At 57.7% G+C, this 19,422-nt stretch overlaps 1 protein-coding gene across 1 annotated transcript in view; it reads left to right on the top strand.

The window, feature by feature from the left end:
• AGAP3 (ArfGAP with GTPase domain, ankyrin repeat and PH domain 3) overlaps nucleotides 1-19,422 on the top strand; it is a gene marked incomplete at its 5' end in the record, with an annotated part of 102,254 nt that overhangs the window by 78,706 nt on the left and 4,126 nt on the right. Inside the window, 5 exons of the mRNA XM_006895192.1 lie at nucleotides 372-530; nucleotides 4,008-4,100; nucleotides 8,524-8,628; nucleotides 14,070-14,232; nucleotides 17,596-17,763. Coding sequence (XP_006895254.1) covers nucleotides 372-530; nucleotides 4,008-4,100; nucleotides 8,524-8,628; nucleotides 14,070-14,232; nucleotides 17,596-17,763 — 688 coding nt within the window. The remainder of the gene's footprint in view (nucleotides 1-371; nucleotides 531-4,007; nucleotides 4,101-8,523; nucleotides 8,629-14,069; nucleotides 14,233-17,595; nucleotides 17,764-19,422) is intronic.

The raw sequence follows: 19,422 nt of genomic DNA, 5'->3' as shown, positions 1-19,422 counted from the left end.
GGGAGTCTGGGGCACCTCACTGCCTCCATCAGCATTAGCAAAAGCTCTGCTCCTGTCCCATCGATGGGCTTAGCCCCTACAGCCTGCCCGCCTCGGGCTTTGTCTCACACGGGCACAGAGATGGTGCCTCCGATCCCTTGAGGACCTCAGGAAGAGGACTCACGACCTCGTCAGGGCCTCAGGCTGTGCCTGACTTTCCACTGGCGAGTTTTTCTAGAGCTCGGAATTCTGCCCTTGGCTGCCACTTTAGGCTGGCTACTCTGGCCTCCCTGAGAGGCCTCCCGGGGACGGCCCAGGCCCCGCTTCCTCTCACCTCCTTTGCCTGCCCCTGCGCTGCACCCACGCCGCCCTCAGCAGTCCTCTCTCCTTAGGCCACGAATGGCGGCAGCAGCGCCTTCAGCGACTACTCATCCTCAGTCCCCTCCACCCCCAGCATCAGCCAGCGGGAGCTGCGCATCGAGACCATCGCTGCTTCCTCCACCCCCACACCCATCCGCAAGCAGTCCAAGCGGCGCTCCAACATCTTTACGGTACGTGCCTCGCCCTCCTCCTGGCCTGCCTAGTGTTCTCCCTTGAACAGGCCGGGCCTAGCCCAGGGCTCTGCCTTAGGAAAGGAGTAGCCCACATCCTCCAGCCCCAGGTCAGGACTGTGCCTCTGTGTTGTACATGGACACACACACCACACCACATGCGCGCGCACACACACTCACACAGACACACCACACTGGGCTACGGCTCCTCAGCCCTCCACTCTCAGAGCAGTCCCCGGAGCCCACTGTGCTCCTCACCATGTCCCACACGTCCCTGCCACTGCCACACACGTGCCCTGCTCACGAAGCCTCTCTCTCTTTCCATAGGCTCTTAGAATTCCTTTGCCATCACGAAGGGATCTTTGGACGCATCTAGTCTAAATCCCCGTCTCCTTCAGCTCGGTAGTCACTCAGTTGGAAGCCAGAAGGCGACGGGCCCACAGTTACACGGAGGGTTAGTGGGTAGAGCTAGTGCCAAGGCTAGGCCTGCAGGCCCATGCCGCCTCTTTCTCCATTACCCCACACGGCTCAAAGGAAACCAGTGTGCTTCCCACCATCGCCCCACCCCTCACCGTGCGGCCAAAGCTTCTCAGGACTGGGACCTTGGTCTCTGGGTCCGCCCTGTTGCTCCTGTTCTCATCCTCATCTGCCTCATCCTCCCACTTTTGTTCTTGCATCTTGCTCTCCCCGAGCGAGTGTAGCCACAGGGCTCCGATGCTGTCCTCTGATGGGAAGGCCAGCCCTCCCACGGAGGTGCACCAGAGTCCCCCCAGCAGCCCTCCATCCTGCTCTGACCTGTGAGCCCGCCCTCAGACCAACCTTCTAGCCGGGATTTGGCAGAAACGGTTCCGGGAGTCTCAGGTCAGGCCAAGGTGGGTGAGCTGGCCATAAATTCTCAGGAGAGCACCAGCTTCTCTGCAGCCCGTCGTTCTGCGTCACCCCATTCGCCTCTGCCTGTGGTGGGACCGCCCACAGGGCTCCCCGGCTCCGATCACACCCCCTGTCACTGCCTGCTCTGCTCCCATGCCTGCTGCGCCTGCCTGCCACCCTGCGCTCTGCTGACCCAGCCCTGGCTCCGCTCGCAGCCTCCTGGTTGTCTTGACGCCATGAGATGCACAGAGCCTTGCCTGCCCTCCTCGCCTGCTGCTGCTGTTGCTGCGGATGGTACAGAGCCCTGGGTGCTCCGGCCGCCAACCACCCTGCTTTCCTTGGCGCCTGCTTCCCCAGCACAGAGCCCCATTCATCTGCTCCCCCCAACACCATTCCTCGCCCTCCATGTTGCTCCTTGCTGTTCCGGCCCAGGGCATCTTCCCCCCCTCTGTCACCATCCTCCACTTCCCCGTGACCTGGCTCCGCCACCTGCACCCTGCGTTCTCTGCCATCTGCCTGGACCATGGTGACCCTCCTGTGCCACCCCTAATCGCGTGGCTTGGCCCCACCCCTCTGGGACCTTCTAACTTGCTCCATCTTCACTAAGACCTTCCTTTTCTTCCCATCATCTCCATGGTGGCCTTGGTTTGCTCTGTTCTCCCCTGAGGTGATCTCAAGGCGTGTCAGTCTCCATGGTTTATTTTGAGGGCCTCACCCTTTTCTTTTCATCTCTGTCGGGTACCCGCGCTTCCCCTCATCACGCTCCTTGCGGGAGGACACCCCATGTGCTTCCCACAATTGCTCTTGTTCCTGCCTGTGCTGTAGCTGGGGCCCTTGTGACCCATGGGTGCGGGTGTGACTCTCACAGGCACCCATAGCTCCCTGTGCTTGTCTTGTCTCTCTTGTCCTGACTCCCTTCTGGTGGGAGAGCTGCCCCTGGACTCCCATGAAGCCTCCGGGTGGGGCCCATCCTTCAGTATACCTCCCCACCCCCCACCCCTGCTTGATTCTGCCCAACTGTCTCTTCTGCCCAGAACCTGCTGGCAGCCGTCCCACCTCCTTCCTCCTCATGGGCCAGAGGGGCCAAGGGCTGGGGTTTGGGTCCCGGAACACAGGAAGGGCCCAGGGCAAGTGCTGCTTTGGGCTGCTAGGTGGTGGTCCTTCCCCATCAGGTCTTCCTGCTACTCTGGCTGTGCTTCCTGCCCTTTTGTGCCGGCAGCCCTGTGACCCTCCCTTGCCCTGGCCTCCCAGCAGCCTGGGGAGGACGGGAGAGAGGGGCCAGGGCTCCCGAGCAAGCTAGCCAGTGGTTGGCTCTGCCGGGGCATCTGCCTACAGTGCAGCCGCCACCACTGCCACCCACACCTCCTGCTCCTGCACCTGCCTCTCCTCTCACGCTCCACCCCGCCTCTCCCCAGGTGCCTGGGTCTCTGCCTTCACCAGTGCTAACCAACTTGTGCTGGGCTTGAGTGTAACTTGCCAAAAATCTCTATTCTTTCAATATTTGCAGATATGTGCCACTGTTTCCAACTTTTCATCAACAAAAAGGCCTTTCCAACTCCTTCCAAATTAGAAGACCAGGTGGTGACACACAGCACCTCTGGACATTGTCCCCTGTCGGGCCGGAGGCGGGCCGGGCCTGGGACTGCTCTCAGATGAGATGCGGCCGCCGCAGCCGCGCGCTCCCCTCTCCAGAGACCCACAGGAACCTTTGTAACTAACCCCAACCCCCAGGGAAAGCTAGGAGCACTGGAGCCAGTGGCTGCGGGGCTGCCCAGGGAGGCCGCCCCCCCTCCTGCCTCCGCCGCGCATGGAGAAGAAGGGAGCTCGCCCTGCGCCCTCTGCGCCCTCGGCCAGCCAGCGTGACGCCAGCGTGACAGCAGCCCCACGGGGCGGGGGCGTCCACGCGCCTGCTGCAGCCCAGCTGCTCCCGGGGGGAGCTTTCCTGCCCCTCCTTTCCTCTGCTCCTTCCTGCATGGACTACTGCACACCTGCTCCTGCTCCGGATCCTGCTCCGGACGCCGCAGTCGCCACAGCTTGCCTTTCCTCTCTCTGACCTCCCTGTTTCCTAGGATCCGCATTTGGGTCGACCCTGCCCCCACATGCTTGGCAGGGTGCAGGGCCCCCCTCGGGCATCTCTCCTCTCTCTCTCCGTCCACGGTGCCCATGGGCCGCCAGGCGTGCTCGGGGACACTGTGCTGTGTTGGTGTCTGTGCCACAGACGGGCCTCCCGCCCGCGCGCTTCTGGACTCTGCCCCCGGTTGTCGTGCCCTGTGTCACTAGCCCACCTTGGTCCCACCATCCACCTTGCACCCCCCTTCTCTTACACCCCCAGCCCCCTGGGCTGCGCGCTCCTCGGTATCTCGTGTCCTTGCTCTTCTGTAAGGGGCGGGCCCGGCTCACTGACCTGTGCTGCTCTGTATGGTGTGTAAGAATAAACCCATTGGAATACTCGTGGTCTCAGTTCCTTCCCATCCCGCCGCCCCTGCCCCCCACTGCCAGGCCCTGCCCAGGAGGAGGGAGGAGAGAGGGTGGACTGGGGACTCCGGCGGGTCACGTGTCCCCGCGTGCCTGGGACCTTGGTAACCCATCCCTTCTCTTCTCTTCCAGTCTCGGAAGGGGGCGGACGTGGACCGGGAGAGAAAAGCAGCTGAGTGCAAGATGGACAGCATTGGGAGCGGCCGAGCCATCCCCATCAAGCAGGTCAGCACCGCCTGCACTGTGTTGCCCAGAGAGGGCAGAGAGTTTACCTCTCTTCTGAACATCTGTTGTGACAGGGAAAGAGGGGGAGCTCTTCTGTATCCTGAGCTCTTCACATGGAGAGGGCCTCTCAGTGTCCCTCTCGCTGTGCTGTGTCTTTGCCACAGGAGGGCAGCAGAGAATCACCCGTTAACTGCTTTCCCAGCCTGCTGACCAGGGTTGCTCAGGGGGACCTGGGAGAGGGCTTCAAGTTGGAGCCCTGTGGCCCATCTCTCCTCCAAAAAATGGAGTAGGCAGTGAAGAGATGCTGAGAGTGCTTTCCCGAGCCCCAGCCTGGTGGATCTTTCCTATTTCTGGTCCTGGAGCTCCAGGCTAGGAAAGGACATTACATGATTGAGGGTGTCTGCTTAAAATGATGCTGTGTGTGGAGGCTGCTGGAAAACTGAGGATCTTTGGAGCTGTGAAAACTACAAGGTGTGCTTTGGCAAGGGCTGGGAGTTCAGGCGTCCCAGGTGGACTGTCAGCCGTCAGCGTGCTGTGCCCACTGGAACACTGGGTGATGTGAGATGTGAGGTCTTCTGGCCCCGCCCTCTCCGTGTCTGCCAGTTTGTGCTGCAGAGAGACGCCAGTGTGTGTGAATGGAGTGTGATGCAGACTGGGCCCTTGAGGCTGGGCAGCGTGGCTGCGGGACTCGGGTAGGAAACAGTCAGGGTGACTAGAATTCATGTGCCAAGACATCAGGGCGAGGGGGAATGTGATAATGGACGTCCTGGCTTTTCTCCTTCATGGTCTCAGTTCTTTCCCTGCACCTTTTCCTCAGAACAGGCATTGAATTTATGTCTCATAGGGCATCTGATAGGGCCCCTCTATTTGGGTCGACCCTTAGAGGAGAGGGTTGGTGAAGAGGCTGAGAAAGTCATGGTGGCCCCTCCTGTACCCTGTGCACACAGTGATGAGCCCGCTGACACCTGTGGGTGGTGTGAGTGCAGCCCAGCTGCAGAAACTCAGATCTGTTCCCGCATCCCCTCTGTGGGGCTAAATCCCAGGTGAAGAGTGTGCCCAGGGCTGGGCGGGGCAGGCAGATGTGGGAGAGTGCACGCTTTCTGAGGGTGTGTATCCACACCCCACACGTGCAGGAAGTGAGCAGGAGTGTCACGTCAGGGAGCAGAGCCCCAGCACCTCTTGCTGGTGGAGGTGGCAGGGCCTGTATACACTGACCCCATCCAGGTGATAAAGCCCTGGCAGGTGATTGGTGGAGACTGAGCTTGCTGGTAGGGCTCTGGTCTGTTAGAAGACTCTGATAGGTCACTTCGGTGTTAGCAGCACACCTACACCTTGGGGTCCCCCAGGAAGGGTTCTTTTACTCACTGAGCTGCATTGCTGGCTAGAGGTAGGTACCAGAGGTATAAACCTCTGTTTATACCTCCTGTTGCAAGATCAAACTAGTGAGATTGGGGGGGATGCACCTGTTCTTCGCAGTCCCTAAATGATGCGGCTCCCTTGGAGGGGGCTGTCCATACCACTGCATCCCAGCCCACTTGTCACGCCTCTGCTTTCCCATTCGGCCCCTCCCCTTTGCCACCCTCCTGTCCCTTCTCCCCAGTTCTGCTCCTTCCCCTCCCCCCAGCTCCTGCTGGGAGTGGAGATTGCATTTCAGTTGCCATTTGCATTCCCAATCAATCCGGACTCCACAATTAAGTCGGCTGGCAGAGCTGGGAGGGAGGCGGTGGCGGGAACGGGTCCTCTGGGGGCTGTCGCCTATGCTCAGCTTCCATCCCGCCCCAGATTGCTTCCTGCTTCACTGTGCGTAGCCTGGCCGGGCCAGGGGGGAGCAGGACCCCTGGAGCTCTTGCTATCTCCTCTGAACAGAGATTTGGGGAGGGGCTGGGGAAGAAGCATCTTCTCTGCCTAGCATTCGGGCCGGGGGGGCAGGAGGTGGGGAGATGCAGGTGGATGGAGGTGGGCAGGTTGTGGCTGGCCAGCTCCCTGGCTCTCAAGCAGCACTTGGGGCTGCCTCCCACACCTTCCCAGCTAATGAGCATCATTACCACTGGCTCCCATCTCCTGCCAAAGAGGAGGCCAAGGTGAGGGACAGGGAGAGAGGAGTTCTCAGTGAGCGGGGCCTCTGCCTCTCCACATCCACTCCAGCTTCTCTGGAGGAGGGAGGAAAAGTTAGTAGATCCTTCCATCCATTCTTCCTAATTGTTCAAGGACACCAAGGGCTGGGTCAGGGTGGGAGGAGGGCTTGTGTGATGTTGCAGAATGGGTGGCAGGGAGGGAAGCAGACCCTTTTGAGCAGAGGACCAGGCTGAACCCCAGAGGAGAGTGAAAGGAACTTTTTGAGGTCAGTGTGGCCCTTTGCCAAGAGGCTGGGATGGTGGTCCTGCACGGGCAGAAGGCAAGCAGAGCCCTGCACACACACAGAGGCCTTCCACACCTTGTTCTTCCTGCTTCCAGGGAAGAAATGAGACTTTGAGGAGTTGGAAAGCTGCTCCAGAACTGGATGGACATTTTCCCTCAGAGGTTACTTGTCTTGGGATACTTTGCTGCTACAGTAAAGGGCAGGAGAGGGGAGTTGCTGAGTTCTTTGCTGTGGCTCTTGGCTTGTGAGCCATCTCCAGAGGCCAGTGAGGAGTACTGCATGAGCTCCTCCAGGGGTCACAAGTGAGGTAGGCTTCTGGAATGTTCCATGAATACTGCTTGTCTTAAGGAGACCTTTTTGAGCATCTTACCGTAATAGGTCCTCCGATGGCTGACCTCTGTGCTAACCTCACTGACCATCTCTTCCACAGCACCATGTGTTTTGGGGTGGCAGAAGAGGAAGAGTGGAGAAAGGGGCGGGTTCCAAGGATAGGAAACATCTGTTAGGAAATGAGAGATCAGGAAGCTGCTCGGACCCCTGGATTTTGTTCCCTTTGTTGCCCTCCCCTTGCTCCCCTCTCCCCCCTCCCGCACACACCAGGCTGAACTGCCTGTGAGGAAGAACTCCCTTGGAGACTGTGTGGCTCCGTGATTGCGTGTTCAGGCCATGGGAGGAGGATGAGACGGCCCAGCCCTCAAACCATGTCTCCCCGTTTCCTGGGGCAGAGCCCCTTATCCTAAACAATCCTGCCCTCGAGTCAGAACCAGCTCCTAGCTGAGCCTCCGGCAGATTTTCAGAGGCTGTAAATCACACAGGAGGAGATGGCCTGTTTCTCCCACAGAGCAGCTGGTGGATTCAAACCACCTGCCTTGAAGTTGGTAGTGCAACTGTTAACTTATTAGGCCACCAGAGCTCGTTATCCTAAAAGGAGCCGCTGTTGTATCTTTTTTCTATCTGGGCTCTCCCCACTCCAAATGTGAGTAGATTACGTCTTAACATCCATTGGGATCATACTTGGGGTACTTGCCTTTCTGTTGCTCCAGCAAATGGAGATCCTCACCCTTCTCGACTAGCCCACTGTCTGTGGGTCTGTCCTCTCCCTTTAGGATTTGTGTCTGGGAAGCTCTGGGAATGCTGTATCTTCCCTATCCCAGGACAGTGGTGGGGACCAGGAATGATCTGCCATCTGGTCGACCTTTGTGGTGTTCCCATTCTCTTCCTGGGCCAACCCCATCCCCTATTCTCCACCATGTTCTTGCCTTATTTACTGTTTCAGGGAGAGGACATAGGGCAGGCAAGGGTTAACATCTCAGGGGCTAATATTCAAGGAGCAGGGTCCCCGTAAGAAAGAAGCAGAGGCTCTTGCTGGGCATCTCCTGTGCCCCCTTGAGGGCAAAGCATGCCTCCTTCCTCCCTGTTGGCTCTATCCTAGTGATGTCCTGGCCCTGGGCGCTGAGCCTGCATTAGTGAGCAGGGCAAGCAGATGCCTTTGCTGTCCTGGGGCTTAATTAATCCTTAAGCTCGTTTAACCCCCACGTTTAAAGATACCTTACTACGAGACAGAAATGTGGTTGCTGAAACTGAAGACTGGGCCTGTGTTCTGCCCAGTTTGGGGGAGTCCAGGGGCATTCCAGGGGTGTTGAGGGGATGCTCCTGCCTGTTCCTGTGCTGTTACCCAGAGGAGTGGCACAGGGGGTGAAAGGCCAGGAGCCATTGTGCCACCTCTGCCCCTTGGAGATGCCTGGAGCCTCCCTGATGGCGCCAGCATTATTGCTGATTACTCCTACTGCTGACACAGCTCCATGACCTGGAGCAGAGTGGGCCGCCCCTTCCTGTGCAGCAGTGGTCCCTGGCCCCAGGCTGCTTACTGGGGAATGGTAAGACAAGAACCAACTTCTCCGGAGCCCTTCACTTCCCGGGCTCTCCCTGGCTCCGCTCTAAGTCATGTTACACCCCGCTGTTCAGACGGGCAAAGGCCCAGGAGCAAAGGGGCATGGAAGAAGAGACCCCGTGACAGACTGTGAGCACCCACGCTCCTGTCTCTGACCAGATCTCTGTTCTCAGGGCATCCTGTTGAAGCGCAGCGGCAAGTCCCTGAACAAGGAGTGGAAGAAGAAGTATGTGACGCTCTGTGACAATGGGCTGCTCACCTACCACCCCAGCCTGCACGTGAGTCCCAGGGCCTGAAGGGGGGTGTGGAGAGGGAAGCAGCAGGTGAAGGCTGACCTCAGGTGTCGTGAGTGGACCTCAGGAATTAGTTGCAAGGATATTTTCACTAGAAAAAGAATCCAGGCCAGTGCTCGCTACACCCTCAGCTGTGTGTCATGGCCATACCCTGGGAAGAAGAACGTGGCATCCTGGCTGCTACAGTGCAGCACTTTGGCGATGGTTAGGCCCTGAGATACTGTCATTCTGCCAGGCTGTCTGTTCCCACCTGGTCCATTTCTGAGCAGACCCTCAGTCTTGGGAGGGCATGGCACCTGCTCTCAGTTCGGGCAAGAAGTGGAGGGCAGCTCAGGAGAGCTGTTGGGAGGCAGCACCCTCAACAGGAGGGGCCGGTGGGTTGCTTGTGTTTGGAGGTATTGAGGGGCCTGTGCCTAAGCCAGGGAGGGGCTGTTTACTGTAGAGTGGTCCCTGTGGCAGCCCCTCCCTTTCTCCTTCCTTCCCCTCCCTGTGTGGCTCCAGCACACAGCTGTCACCAGAATCCATCTCTGTCACCACCCCACTGTGGGGCTAATGAGTTCTCCTGTGAAGCCCCTCAAGCATAGCACATGGGCCTGCCCCACCCCCAGCCCAGAGGACCTGGGCATGTTCCGGAGGGCCCTTGGCCTTGCTCCGGAGGGCCCCTGGCTTGCTCTGGAGGGCCCTTGGCCTGCCTTGAGTCTGCATAGGAGACTGGTGAGGCCCACCCCAAGGCATGCTAGGTCCCAGGCTTCCTGGTCCTCACCTGGTTGAAAGGGCACCTCTCAGATAGACTTATGAGGTGTGTAGACAGAGGCCTTGGCACAGGAAAAGCAGCGGCCAGTGGGCTTCCTGTCAGGCCACCCTGGTCTGATCCTCCTGGGTTTACTGCTTTTGGTCCCCTGGGTACTGCCCCTTTCCTTTGTTATAGGGCATTCTTCCTGGATCTGTCACTCTGACAGGAGGTGAAGGAAGCTTTATCTGGGACAGGTGGGAGAAGCTCCCTGAGAACTCTCATGTTGATACAGTGGGCACCCACACAGACCTTATCCTGGCATTCCCTGAGAGGCCGAAAGGCACTGAGCCTGTTGGAAAAGTCACTGCAGTAGAGTGTCCTTGGGACATCTGAAAGCATGGGGCAGGTGTGACCAGTAGGACCATAGAGCCTCAGTACCTGAGGTCAGTGAAGGGAAGAGTGGGTCCTTGAAGCCTGAGCGGGACCTTGTATTTCACGAGTGAGAGGTTTTTGTTGAGGTCACCTTCCCACCTCCTTTAGCCACAAGATGCAGTGCTGAGTCTGTGGGATCCAGGATCGTGCTCGGCAGTCTCCATTCGGGACACACACCCGCAGTGCAGGACAGCCCAGCCGTTGTGTCTTTGTTGCTGTTGGGCCCCAGCAGTGAGCTTGGAGAAGCCAACCCGCCATCCACCACTCTTACCACTCAGTCCTGTGTCCTGTCCTGCTTCTTACCTGTCCCGTTCACCTCGCTTCCCGGGGTGGAGAGCAGGGTCTTAGAACAAGGAGAGAAGAGTCTGTGGGTTTTGTTTTGTTGCATTTGCCTGTGGGAACAAAGACAAGGGCTGAAGAGATAGCATTTGAATGCACAGTTAACATCCTGGAAAATTGAGGTTCTGCTGGGTTTAGGGGTAAACTGAATCTAGAACCCATCTGAGGGACCTCTGTTGTTGTTGCTTTCAAGTTGGGAGTGACCCATAGCTGATCCTCCAGCAGATTTTCAGGCAGTAAATCGCACAGGAGGAGATAGCCCATCCTTCTCTCATGGAGCAGCGGGTAGATTTGAACCACATACTTTTGGGATTGCAGTATAGCTTCTTACCACTAAGCTGCCAGAGCTCCTGAGGGACCTGTCAGTGGACTCAAAGCCTCAGCCTTTCAGTCAGCGAATGAGTGTGCTAATCCATGGACTCCTGCAGATGCTCACCTCTTCCTTAAGAAGACATGGTTGAGATCTGAACTGGAGATACAGCGCATGTACGTGTTGGGTGAAGGCCACATTAAAGGCTGCTCAGGATGTTGCCTTCACAGGTCGGAAGTCCTTTCTAACAGAAGGATACCTTTCTCAGCCAGCTCTCACTTTGTTCCTTGAGGGTCGCTGCACCCAGGTGTTGATGGCCGGCCCCTTGACCCCCTTCGCCAGCCTGAGCCAGCTTTCAGCTGTTGGTTGTGGAGGCCCCACCCTGGCAGTGGGCAGCCTGGCCACGTCCTGTGGCTCTCTCACCCACAAGCTTTGAAGAGGAAGGGTCCCACACAACTCTGGCTCTGAGGGAAGCATGGCTTTGGTGGTGCTCTTCTCCAGGGCCAGGCCTTGCCTGGTGAGTCCCCTGTCACTGGGGAGGCCAGCCTGACAAGGGCCAGGGTGGCACAGGAGGAGAAGGGTGGTGGACCACCTTGAGCTCTGAGCCCATTCTTGCCTGGCCCAGGAGAGCCCGCCATAGCCTCCCCCATTTTGCAGCCAGTGGAGCCATTCACACAATCACCTTCTGTTAATTCTATCTGCAACATCAATTAAATTGTTTGTAGAAACTAATTGAATGTGGCTTAATCACACATCTTAATAGCTTTCCACGCTCTGAACTCGTTGTTAATTCCAGTAATAAAACGAGATGAGAACGCTGGCTGGGTAATTAGCGAGGAGGCTGGGGAAGAAATTGCTGTTTGATGGTGGGTAATAAAGGCAGCCGTGGTGACCGCTCTCCTGAGCCGCCCGCCGCCGCCACAGCCACCACGCTCCCCGTTCTGCTGACGGAGGGAATCGCTGTTGCTCTGCCCCTGGGTCCCTGTCCCTGCTGCTCTGCCTCTCTCCGCTCACCACCAGCAGCCTCCAGCGCTAGCTTCCACGTGGCCTGGAGCCGAGCTGCCACAGGAGAGGAGTCGAGGCCCCAGCCCTGCCCAGCTATGAGATGCCAGCCCAGTCCTGGTCTGTGTGGGACAAGCAGGTTGGATTCTGGGTGTCCTGCTATGCTGTCCTCTGAAGTCCAGGCCCCTGGGCCTGAAGGAAGTCCCTCCAGACAGCTTCTGTTCTTGGCTCAGGGTCGGCCGGCCGCCCCTCTGTATCCCAGCTCTCGGGTCTTCTCAGGCTGCCTTGGGGCCTGGAAACTTGCAGCCGCCTTCCATGACCTCCTTGTGAACTAGAGCAAACCTCAGTCCTTTCTCCCAGGACGGAGCAGCAGCTGTGCCTTTGGCCCTGCTAGCTTTTGACAGTTGTCTGGAGGCAATTGCTTCAAGAAGGGATTGTGGGGCTCATGGAAAAGCCTGGAAGAGGAGAGCTGTGTGCACACGGGTGGTGCTATGGCGATGGAGAGGTCTGTGTCGGGGAGAGAGAAACAGCAGAGTCAAGAGCTGGTCGGTGAGCTGAGAGCAACACTGATGGGCAGTCGGCAGAGTACCGGAGTCTGAATGGGTGTCCAGAGAAGAAGCTGGTAGAGGAGGCTTAGAAGACGGGACAGGCGTCTTTATGGCCAAACCAGGGATGCTAAGAGCAGAGAGACCCGGCTCAGGGGATGCACTTGCAGCCAGGGTGGCTGAAGGAGAAAGATGTCCACAGAGTGACCATCGGTGGAAACATGCTCTGGTTGATGTCTCATGTCCAGTAGCCTTGTGATCTGCCACTGGGCATTGGTGTATGCCCATTGGTCCTAGGGACAGAGGCTGCATGTATGGAAAAGAGGCTCTTCCTTCCACATGGTCTTCTGACTCTTCTCTGATGGGGTTCTGTCTGTGGGGTTTAATAGCTACTTACTCCGAGCCTATTGGGTGACTCTTAATCTCAGCCAGAAATAATGTGGAAAGGCCTCAGCCGAGCCTGACACTCCAGCCTCCTCGGCTTTCTTCTCCACCTGAGATGCTAGTTGTTGAGGAACCCCAGCAGGGGACAGGAGGCTAGGAGGGTGCTGTTTGTCCTCTGCCTTCCTCCTCCTCCTAATGGCACTCCTTCTGGTGGTGCCTGGAGGCCACCCACTCTTTGTCTGCTCAATGGGCTCCTTTGCTCCTCCAGAGCATCAGGCCAACCTGGTGGGAGTGTCTGAACCCCCACTGCCTTCTCCCTCTGCTTTTCTGAGCAGTAGCGATGAGGCAGTAGGAGAGGCCTGGAGTCACCCAGTGGGCAGAAATGAGGGCAAGCTGCAAGGGCACAAGCCTGTGTCAGCAGTAGCCCGTGCGTGGGCAGAAGCCCTCCAGGACCCGAGTGACGAATGCGATGAGGACCTCTCCTCAGTGCGATGCAATCACAGATCAGGCCGTGCCCACCCCGAGCCTAGTCTCATGGCCCCTGTGGAGAGGTTCTCAGCTCGTGCAGAGTGCTGGCCTAGAGGTGAGGGTTCAATGATGGAGGAACTGGAGTCAGGAGTCCCAAGCCCAGAAGGAGAAACTAGAACCGGCAGGTGAAGCTGGGACCAAAGCCAGGCCCTGGGTCTCAGGCAGGAAGCCGGAGAGCCTGCGAGCGGGGCCCCGCCATGCGGCTGTGCCTGGTGCTCTGCATGTAAGTGATGGGAAGCAAGAGCTCGGAGTACAGAGTGTCCTCACCATCTGGGCCCCTGCATGGTGGCCCCTGAGGGATGAACTTGAAGGCAAGATAAGAATCTGGGATGGGTTCTGCAGTATGAAAAGCCTGGGTGTGACTGTGGCTCTGCTGCCTCCATTCTGTGACCCTGGGCAGATGAATGAACCTTTTTCTAAGCCCCAGTTTCTTCATTTGCAAAGTAGGCATGAGAATACACCATCCTCACAGGTCGTGATGATTACCTGGGGCGTTATGTGAAGGCAGTAGAGCAGTGGGTCTGAGTGCAGGGATGGCCAGGAGCATGATGGTGGTTCCTAATGCCGCAAGGTGTCCACCATACATGTGGCACCAGAGGCTTGGGCTTGTATTCCTAAGTCCAGCAAACAGACGGAAGGCTTTCCTTTAAACTGGCAACAATTATTTGTTATTGGGTACTGCTGTAATCCAGGGTGGTAGGTCGAGAGTGCCTAAAGATTGAAATGCTGGTGGCCGGCCTGGAGGGTTGAGAGTGTCCTTGTCCCAAGTCTGAAGGGCTAACTGGTCAGAGCAGGTGCCTCAGCCACACGGGCCCTCTTCACCCATGCCAGGCCCACTGCTTCTGTGTGCTGCCCCATCCATGAGCTGCCTTCCTGAAGCAGCCGTGAGTGTTGGATTTTGGTTCCAGATCCTCACATCTCTCCCTGACTGAGCCCCCAGGAGCTGCACCGGTCACAGTGCGAGTCTCCTCATGATCTGGACGGGGAGGTGCCCTGGAGGCTTCAGAACCCCACTTTCCCTCTCCTCCCTCGCCCCTCTGTGCCACAGAGTGGGACTCGGGCATTGGGGGGTGGTTAATGTCAAAGGCATAGGCCTGCAGCAGAGCGTCCGGTCCTAATGCATGTCTGTCTCCCTTACCGACACGGCCTGCAGGACTACATGCAGAACATCCACGGCAAGGAGATCGACCTGCTGAGGACCACCGTGAAGGTGCCTGGGAAGCGGCTGCCCCGAGCCACGCCGGCCACAGCCCCAGGCTCTAGCCACCGGGCCAACGGGCTGGAGCGGAGCAGCACCCAGCTTGGTGGGGGCTCAGGTGAGGCACTGGGGGTGCTACAGTGGGCCTAGGAAAGTTAGAGTTCCCACATGCTGCCTCCTGGTGCCATGCTTTAGGACCAGCCCTGATGCTTGGATTTGCCAGAACTGCTTTGGAAGGAGCACCACTGTCTAGAACAGAATTGTCTTGGCTAATAGACGAGGTATAGAACTTCTAGTATCTGGAAGGTTGCCAACACCACAGCCATCTCTCCTCTTATCCAGAGCAAAAGGCAAAGAGCCAAGGCAGGTGTTACGTAGGGGTAGCAGTGCCAGGGGTGAAGGGCACCTGCAGTGAGGGGGTCTCTGCTCGTTCCCTCGCGGGCTAGGAGGCTGAGGGAGCCTCTGCTTATGTGGTTTTACCTTTTCCCTGTAAAGCTCTCATGAACAATACTGCCCCTAGTGCTTCCTTCCTAGGCTATATAGCCCTGCCTTCTCAGTCCATCTGGCAGTGACCACACCCACTGGGCATAGCTCTGCTGCCTCATCCCATCTGGCAGTGACCACACACAGTCCCCAGCGTTTCAGGGGTAGCCCCACACCTGGCCCTCACCCAAGACCTCTTCTCATTTAGCATCCTTTATGTTGTCTTAGACAACTGGACCTCATTTCTCTGCAGCAGCAGCTGTTCCAGGCACTGGCCTACATGTCCCTACCCCTGACCACTGGGCTGGCTCTTAGCAATGCTTCTGCTGAATGGTGCCGCCTTCATTAGAGATTGTGTCACAGTGGACGGAGGGTGCTGCTGACACTTGGGGACAGGGAAAATAAGTTTCCTGGGGTGCTTGGGAAAGGCCTGAGCAAAATGCTGCCAGTGCCTTTGAGAGCTCTAGGTTGAAGAGAAGGCAGCTGTCTCCAGAGCTTCTGGAGTGTATGGGCCTTGCTTAAGCGGAGGACTTGGGTCTTCCACCATGTGCGCACATATGCGTGCCTGTGTGAGTGTTTAGGGGTGAGGTGTCTGTTGGTGTCTGTGTGTGTTGGAGTGTGTGTGTGTTGGGGGTGGCATTTCCAGTCTTTGACCACCCTGCTCAGTGTTGGGGCCTCATCCGAGGTGGGGTGGGCAGGGAGTAACTGCCATCAGTGGGTGCACCAGACACTGTAGGTGGACTCTGACCCCGGAGCCCCAGTTTCTGACGCTCTGAGGTAGAGACTGTCACTTCTTTCTGTTACCGTTGTGAAAATCGGCCCATTGAGGTTAGATACTTTGTGAGGTAACAGTAGGTTAAGGGAGCTGGGATTTGAACCTAAGCTTGTCTGCCTTCCTCTCCACCACCTCAGACAAGGTTTGAGTTGTGCAGATGGAGGGCTCCCTGTGGTGATGGTGAGGAAGGAAGCAGAGGAGGAAAAGACAGCCTGCCCCGACAGGCAGGCGTGCGGGGTGGTGGGGGGCCCTCCTTTGGGGGGTGTTGGGGAGGGCCAGCTAGTGTGGCTAAAGTGGGGAAGGACACCTCAGTGTCTGGTGCTCTGAGTCCTCCAGTCGGGATCAGCCTGGGTTCCAGGTACCTTGTAGAGCCGCCTCCAGACAGCAGGACACCTTCGTTCACACTAAGGAGGGAGTGCAAGCCAGCCGGAGGAGGGCCTGTCTTGGAAGGAAGAGGCTGGGAGAGCTACAGGCCCTGTAGAGGGAGGGAGACGCTTGACACCTGTGTCCTGCCAGACCCCTAGGCTCACGAGGGGGAGTGCACACGCACTCAGGTTCCCTGGGCCCAGCACCCACCCATGAGCACCGTGACCCGGGAGCACGTGGCCCACTTCCACCCGTCTCGTCCCTGCGCCAAACACCACACCAGACTCCTGCACACTAACGCACACGTCTCTCACTCACCGGGTGATGTTAACATCTCATTATCTTTGTTACTGTAATTACATTATCCGCTGCTTTATGCAGAATTATCCTCCGAGGACTAATTGATGACTCCATGTTTAATTCATTAATCATTAGCATCAAATTCGACAATTACAGTGCACACTGATTGTGGGATTGCAGGCGTAATGAGGGGAGAATTAACAAAGAAAAGGGAAAGCGCTTCCCTTCTTGGGGTTTCAGGTTAGGCGGCCTGGGGAGGACGTTAGGGCCCAAGATGGTTTTGGATGGGAGAAGGGACAAGATGAGGCTGGGAAATTGGGAGAGGATGACAGGAGGTGAGCTGGGGAGAGAGCAGTGTTTCCCAAAGACCTAGTGGACATGGAAGGGGCAGAGGAGAAGGGAGGGAAGGACCTCAGGACAGGGCAGGAGTGTGAAGCAGAAACACAGAAGCCAGGGCATCCGACTGGCCTGCGGGCCCTCAGTGCCACATGTATTATGCACTTACTTTGACCCTGGCCCTGTTTGGATTGTTCTGGAAAGTATAAGAGAAATGTCATTCCTGCCCTCAGCCTTTAAGTGTCACTCACTCTGGAGTTAGTAGTGTTTGGCCTGTTCCTTGAGCCCCCAGTGCTTCAGCTCAGAGCTTCCCATCCAGGGCTTCTCAGCACAGCCCTGTGTGCTCACAGGGCTGGTGTGAGGCTTGGTGTCTGCCGCCTCCCTACGTCCACTGCCTCTTCAGGCTGCTGCTGACCGCCAGCACCTCCCTTCAGGTCTGAGGCACCAGCCACTTCGTCTTTTCTTAGCCTTAGTCTTGGGTGAGCTACTGATGGGGAGGGAAGCCTAGCTTCCCCCACCTCCTCCTGCCTCTGCCACAGAGGCCCTGTTCCTATTCCCAGACCTCTCCAGTGAGGAGTGGGACGAGGCCAGGGCACACTCTGAGGGATTCCTGTCCCTCCTTCGCCACAGCTGGCCATGTCCTGCCCTATCTTTGGCACTCTTAGAGACTCTACCATTCTTCCCTGATGGGGAGCAAAAGATTAATTTTCTCCAGCCCAACAGGATAATTACTAATACTAATTAGACATAATTACTTGAATTTGATACACTTAGTTCTCGTTAGGATGGCAGCAAACCAGAGGCAGAGCAAATAGCATATATGGCCAAAGGTTCAGGGGCAAGAGGATGTCGGTGCTGAGAGATACCAGGGTGGGTATGGGTTGGCGCCAAATGCCAGCCTCTTTCCAAAAAGATAGGGCCTACTGACCCGGCCCTGGAGTCCTTAGAGCACCAGGATGGATGGCTCTGCTGTCCATTCTAGGCCCTTTGCTGGCTCTGGAGTCACATGATGGCACAGCCTGTGCAGAGGAGATGCGTAGCCTCAGGGTTGGGGCCCAGGGAGTTCATCCCCCTCCTGCCCAGGCCTGACACATAATAGGGGTCAGGTCCTATTGGTGCCCCCTGTGTAGCCCCATTTCCAGGTCCACTTGTGCTGGTGCTCCCTCTGCTACCTGCATGGCCTGGCCACACCTCCTACTCTGACCCTCCACCCACTGCCAGGTGCCCCCCATTCGGCCAGCAGCACGTGCCTGCACTCTGACCGCCCCCTGGGCAGCTCTGCCTTGGCGGGCCCACGCCCAGAAGGCTTGCCCCAACGCTCCTGCTCCGTTTCCAGCGCTGACCAGTGGAGTGAGGCCACCTCCCTGCCCCTGGGCACCCCGCACCCTGGTGAGTGGCTCGCCCTGGCCTGCCCGCCCCCTCCAGGGTGGCTCTGGGTTCACAGGTGCCCCACTGAGGGGAACTCACCACAAGGAGGGTGGGCCCCAGGGGCCATCGGGGTTCAGGTAGTGGCAACAGGCTGGAGCTGACACTGGTGTCTTGGAAACAGACGTGCCTTCTCTGCCCCGCACTCACAGCTTGCTGCCCCAACCCCCACTTGGCTTTTTTCATCTCCCCCCTTCTCCCTCCCCTCTAGCGGTGCCTGCTCCCCCAGTACCCCCCTGTGCTGTAGACTCATCAGCTTCTCAGTGGGAGGGCAGAGACTGGAGGGTGTCACCTCATGGCGGGTCCCCCACCCGCTCACTGTCCCCTCCCTACTCTCTGCATGTGATCCAGGGATGCGGCCTGAAAGAGCTTTCCCCCTGGGCTGCCTGCCCTCCAGTGCTGCCCGCTGCTCAGGCCCCTACTCTCCCCGCTCCCCTCAGCTGTTCACTCCTTCCAAAAGCCTTCCCTTGACCATTTTTATTCCTTGCTCAACTCTTTCCCTGCTTTCTCCTCCCTGCCCCTCCGCGAGCCGCCTTCTCTTCTGTTTATTATCTGCTTCCTTCTTTCAACTCCACCACACTCATCCATATCCCTTTGGCCACAGACCTCATCATCACTTCTGAGGGCCATAAGTGGGCTCCACTGTCTTGTAGTCAATACCTCCTTCTCTTGAGCAGAGGTTTAGAGAGAAAGGGAGACAGCCACAGGTGTCCCCTCTGGCCTGGATGTGTCATGAAGAGGGGAGAGTGTCTTGGCAGACAGTTGCTCTCCATAGTCTGGGCTTTAGGACCAGGTCTAGCTTAGGCGGTTAACTGGACCCCTTCACTGACCTTCTAAATAACCATGTCCAAGTCCCCAACCCCGTAAAAGCATGGACCTCAGGAATGAGTTCTGAGAGACCAAGTCATAAGCAAAAGGCCCACACGGCCATCTGCTGGCCCCAAGTCCTCGCGGCCAGGGCCAGGCAGTGGAGCAGCCAGGCTGTTAGTGACGCCTTGGGATCCGGTGCAGGGCCTGTTGCTGGCATTGGGAGGCTCTTGGAGGAGCCTGGAAGGAGGAAGGCAGGGAGGGAGGGAGCGTGTCTGCCTCTGATGAAGTTTGACATTTAGTGGTGAGCGCTGGGCGGGGTGCGGGAGACGGGAGCTTGATTAGCGCGCTCTAATTGACAGTAATTAGGCAGCTCCCTGATTGTTTCTAATTCTGCTATTAATTGTGAGGAGCAGGGAGTGTGATTGAGGATAAATTTGGTGTGGAGCTGCCGGGGCTTCGGCTCCGGTGCGTTCCCTGGGATGCCTTCCACCCCTCCAGGCTGCAGGAGCCAGATCCCTTCCCATGCCCTTCTGCCCAGCCCACTCTCTGCCCGGCCCCTACCTGCTGCCCTGTCCACAAGTTCTGCCCCCAAAAGCTGGTACAGTCTAGGTTGAGCAGAGGTCCTCACCTTGGAAAGGGGGGGTGTGTGTGTGTCTGGCTTCTAGGCCTGGCCCAGTTAGTTGTAAGGCAGAATGCAGCTCCCAGAAGCAAGGCTAAGGGCAAGGCAGGGCCACCTCTTCCCTGCACACCCATCTCTGCCCAGTCTCACCTCACCCCTACCTCCACCTTTCCTCTCCCATTGTCTCCGCCTCT

The sequence above is a fragment of the Elephantulus edwardii genome, unplaced genomic scaffold (genome assembly GCF_000299155.1).
Source record: "Elephantulus edwardii isolate Elephantulus edwardi_28Jun2011 unplaced genomic scaffold, EleEdw1.0 scaffold00161, whole genome shotgun sequence".
NCBI classification, from domain to species: domain Eukaryota; kingdom Metazoa; phylum Chordata; class Mammalia; order Macroscelidea; family Macroscelididae; genus Elephantulus; species Elephantulus edwardii.
The sequence above is the reverse complement of the archived record's forward strand: the minus strand, read 5'-3'. Positions and strand labels throughout refer to the sequence as shown.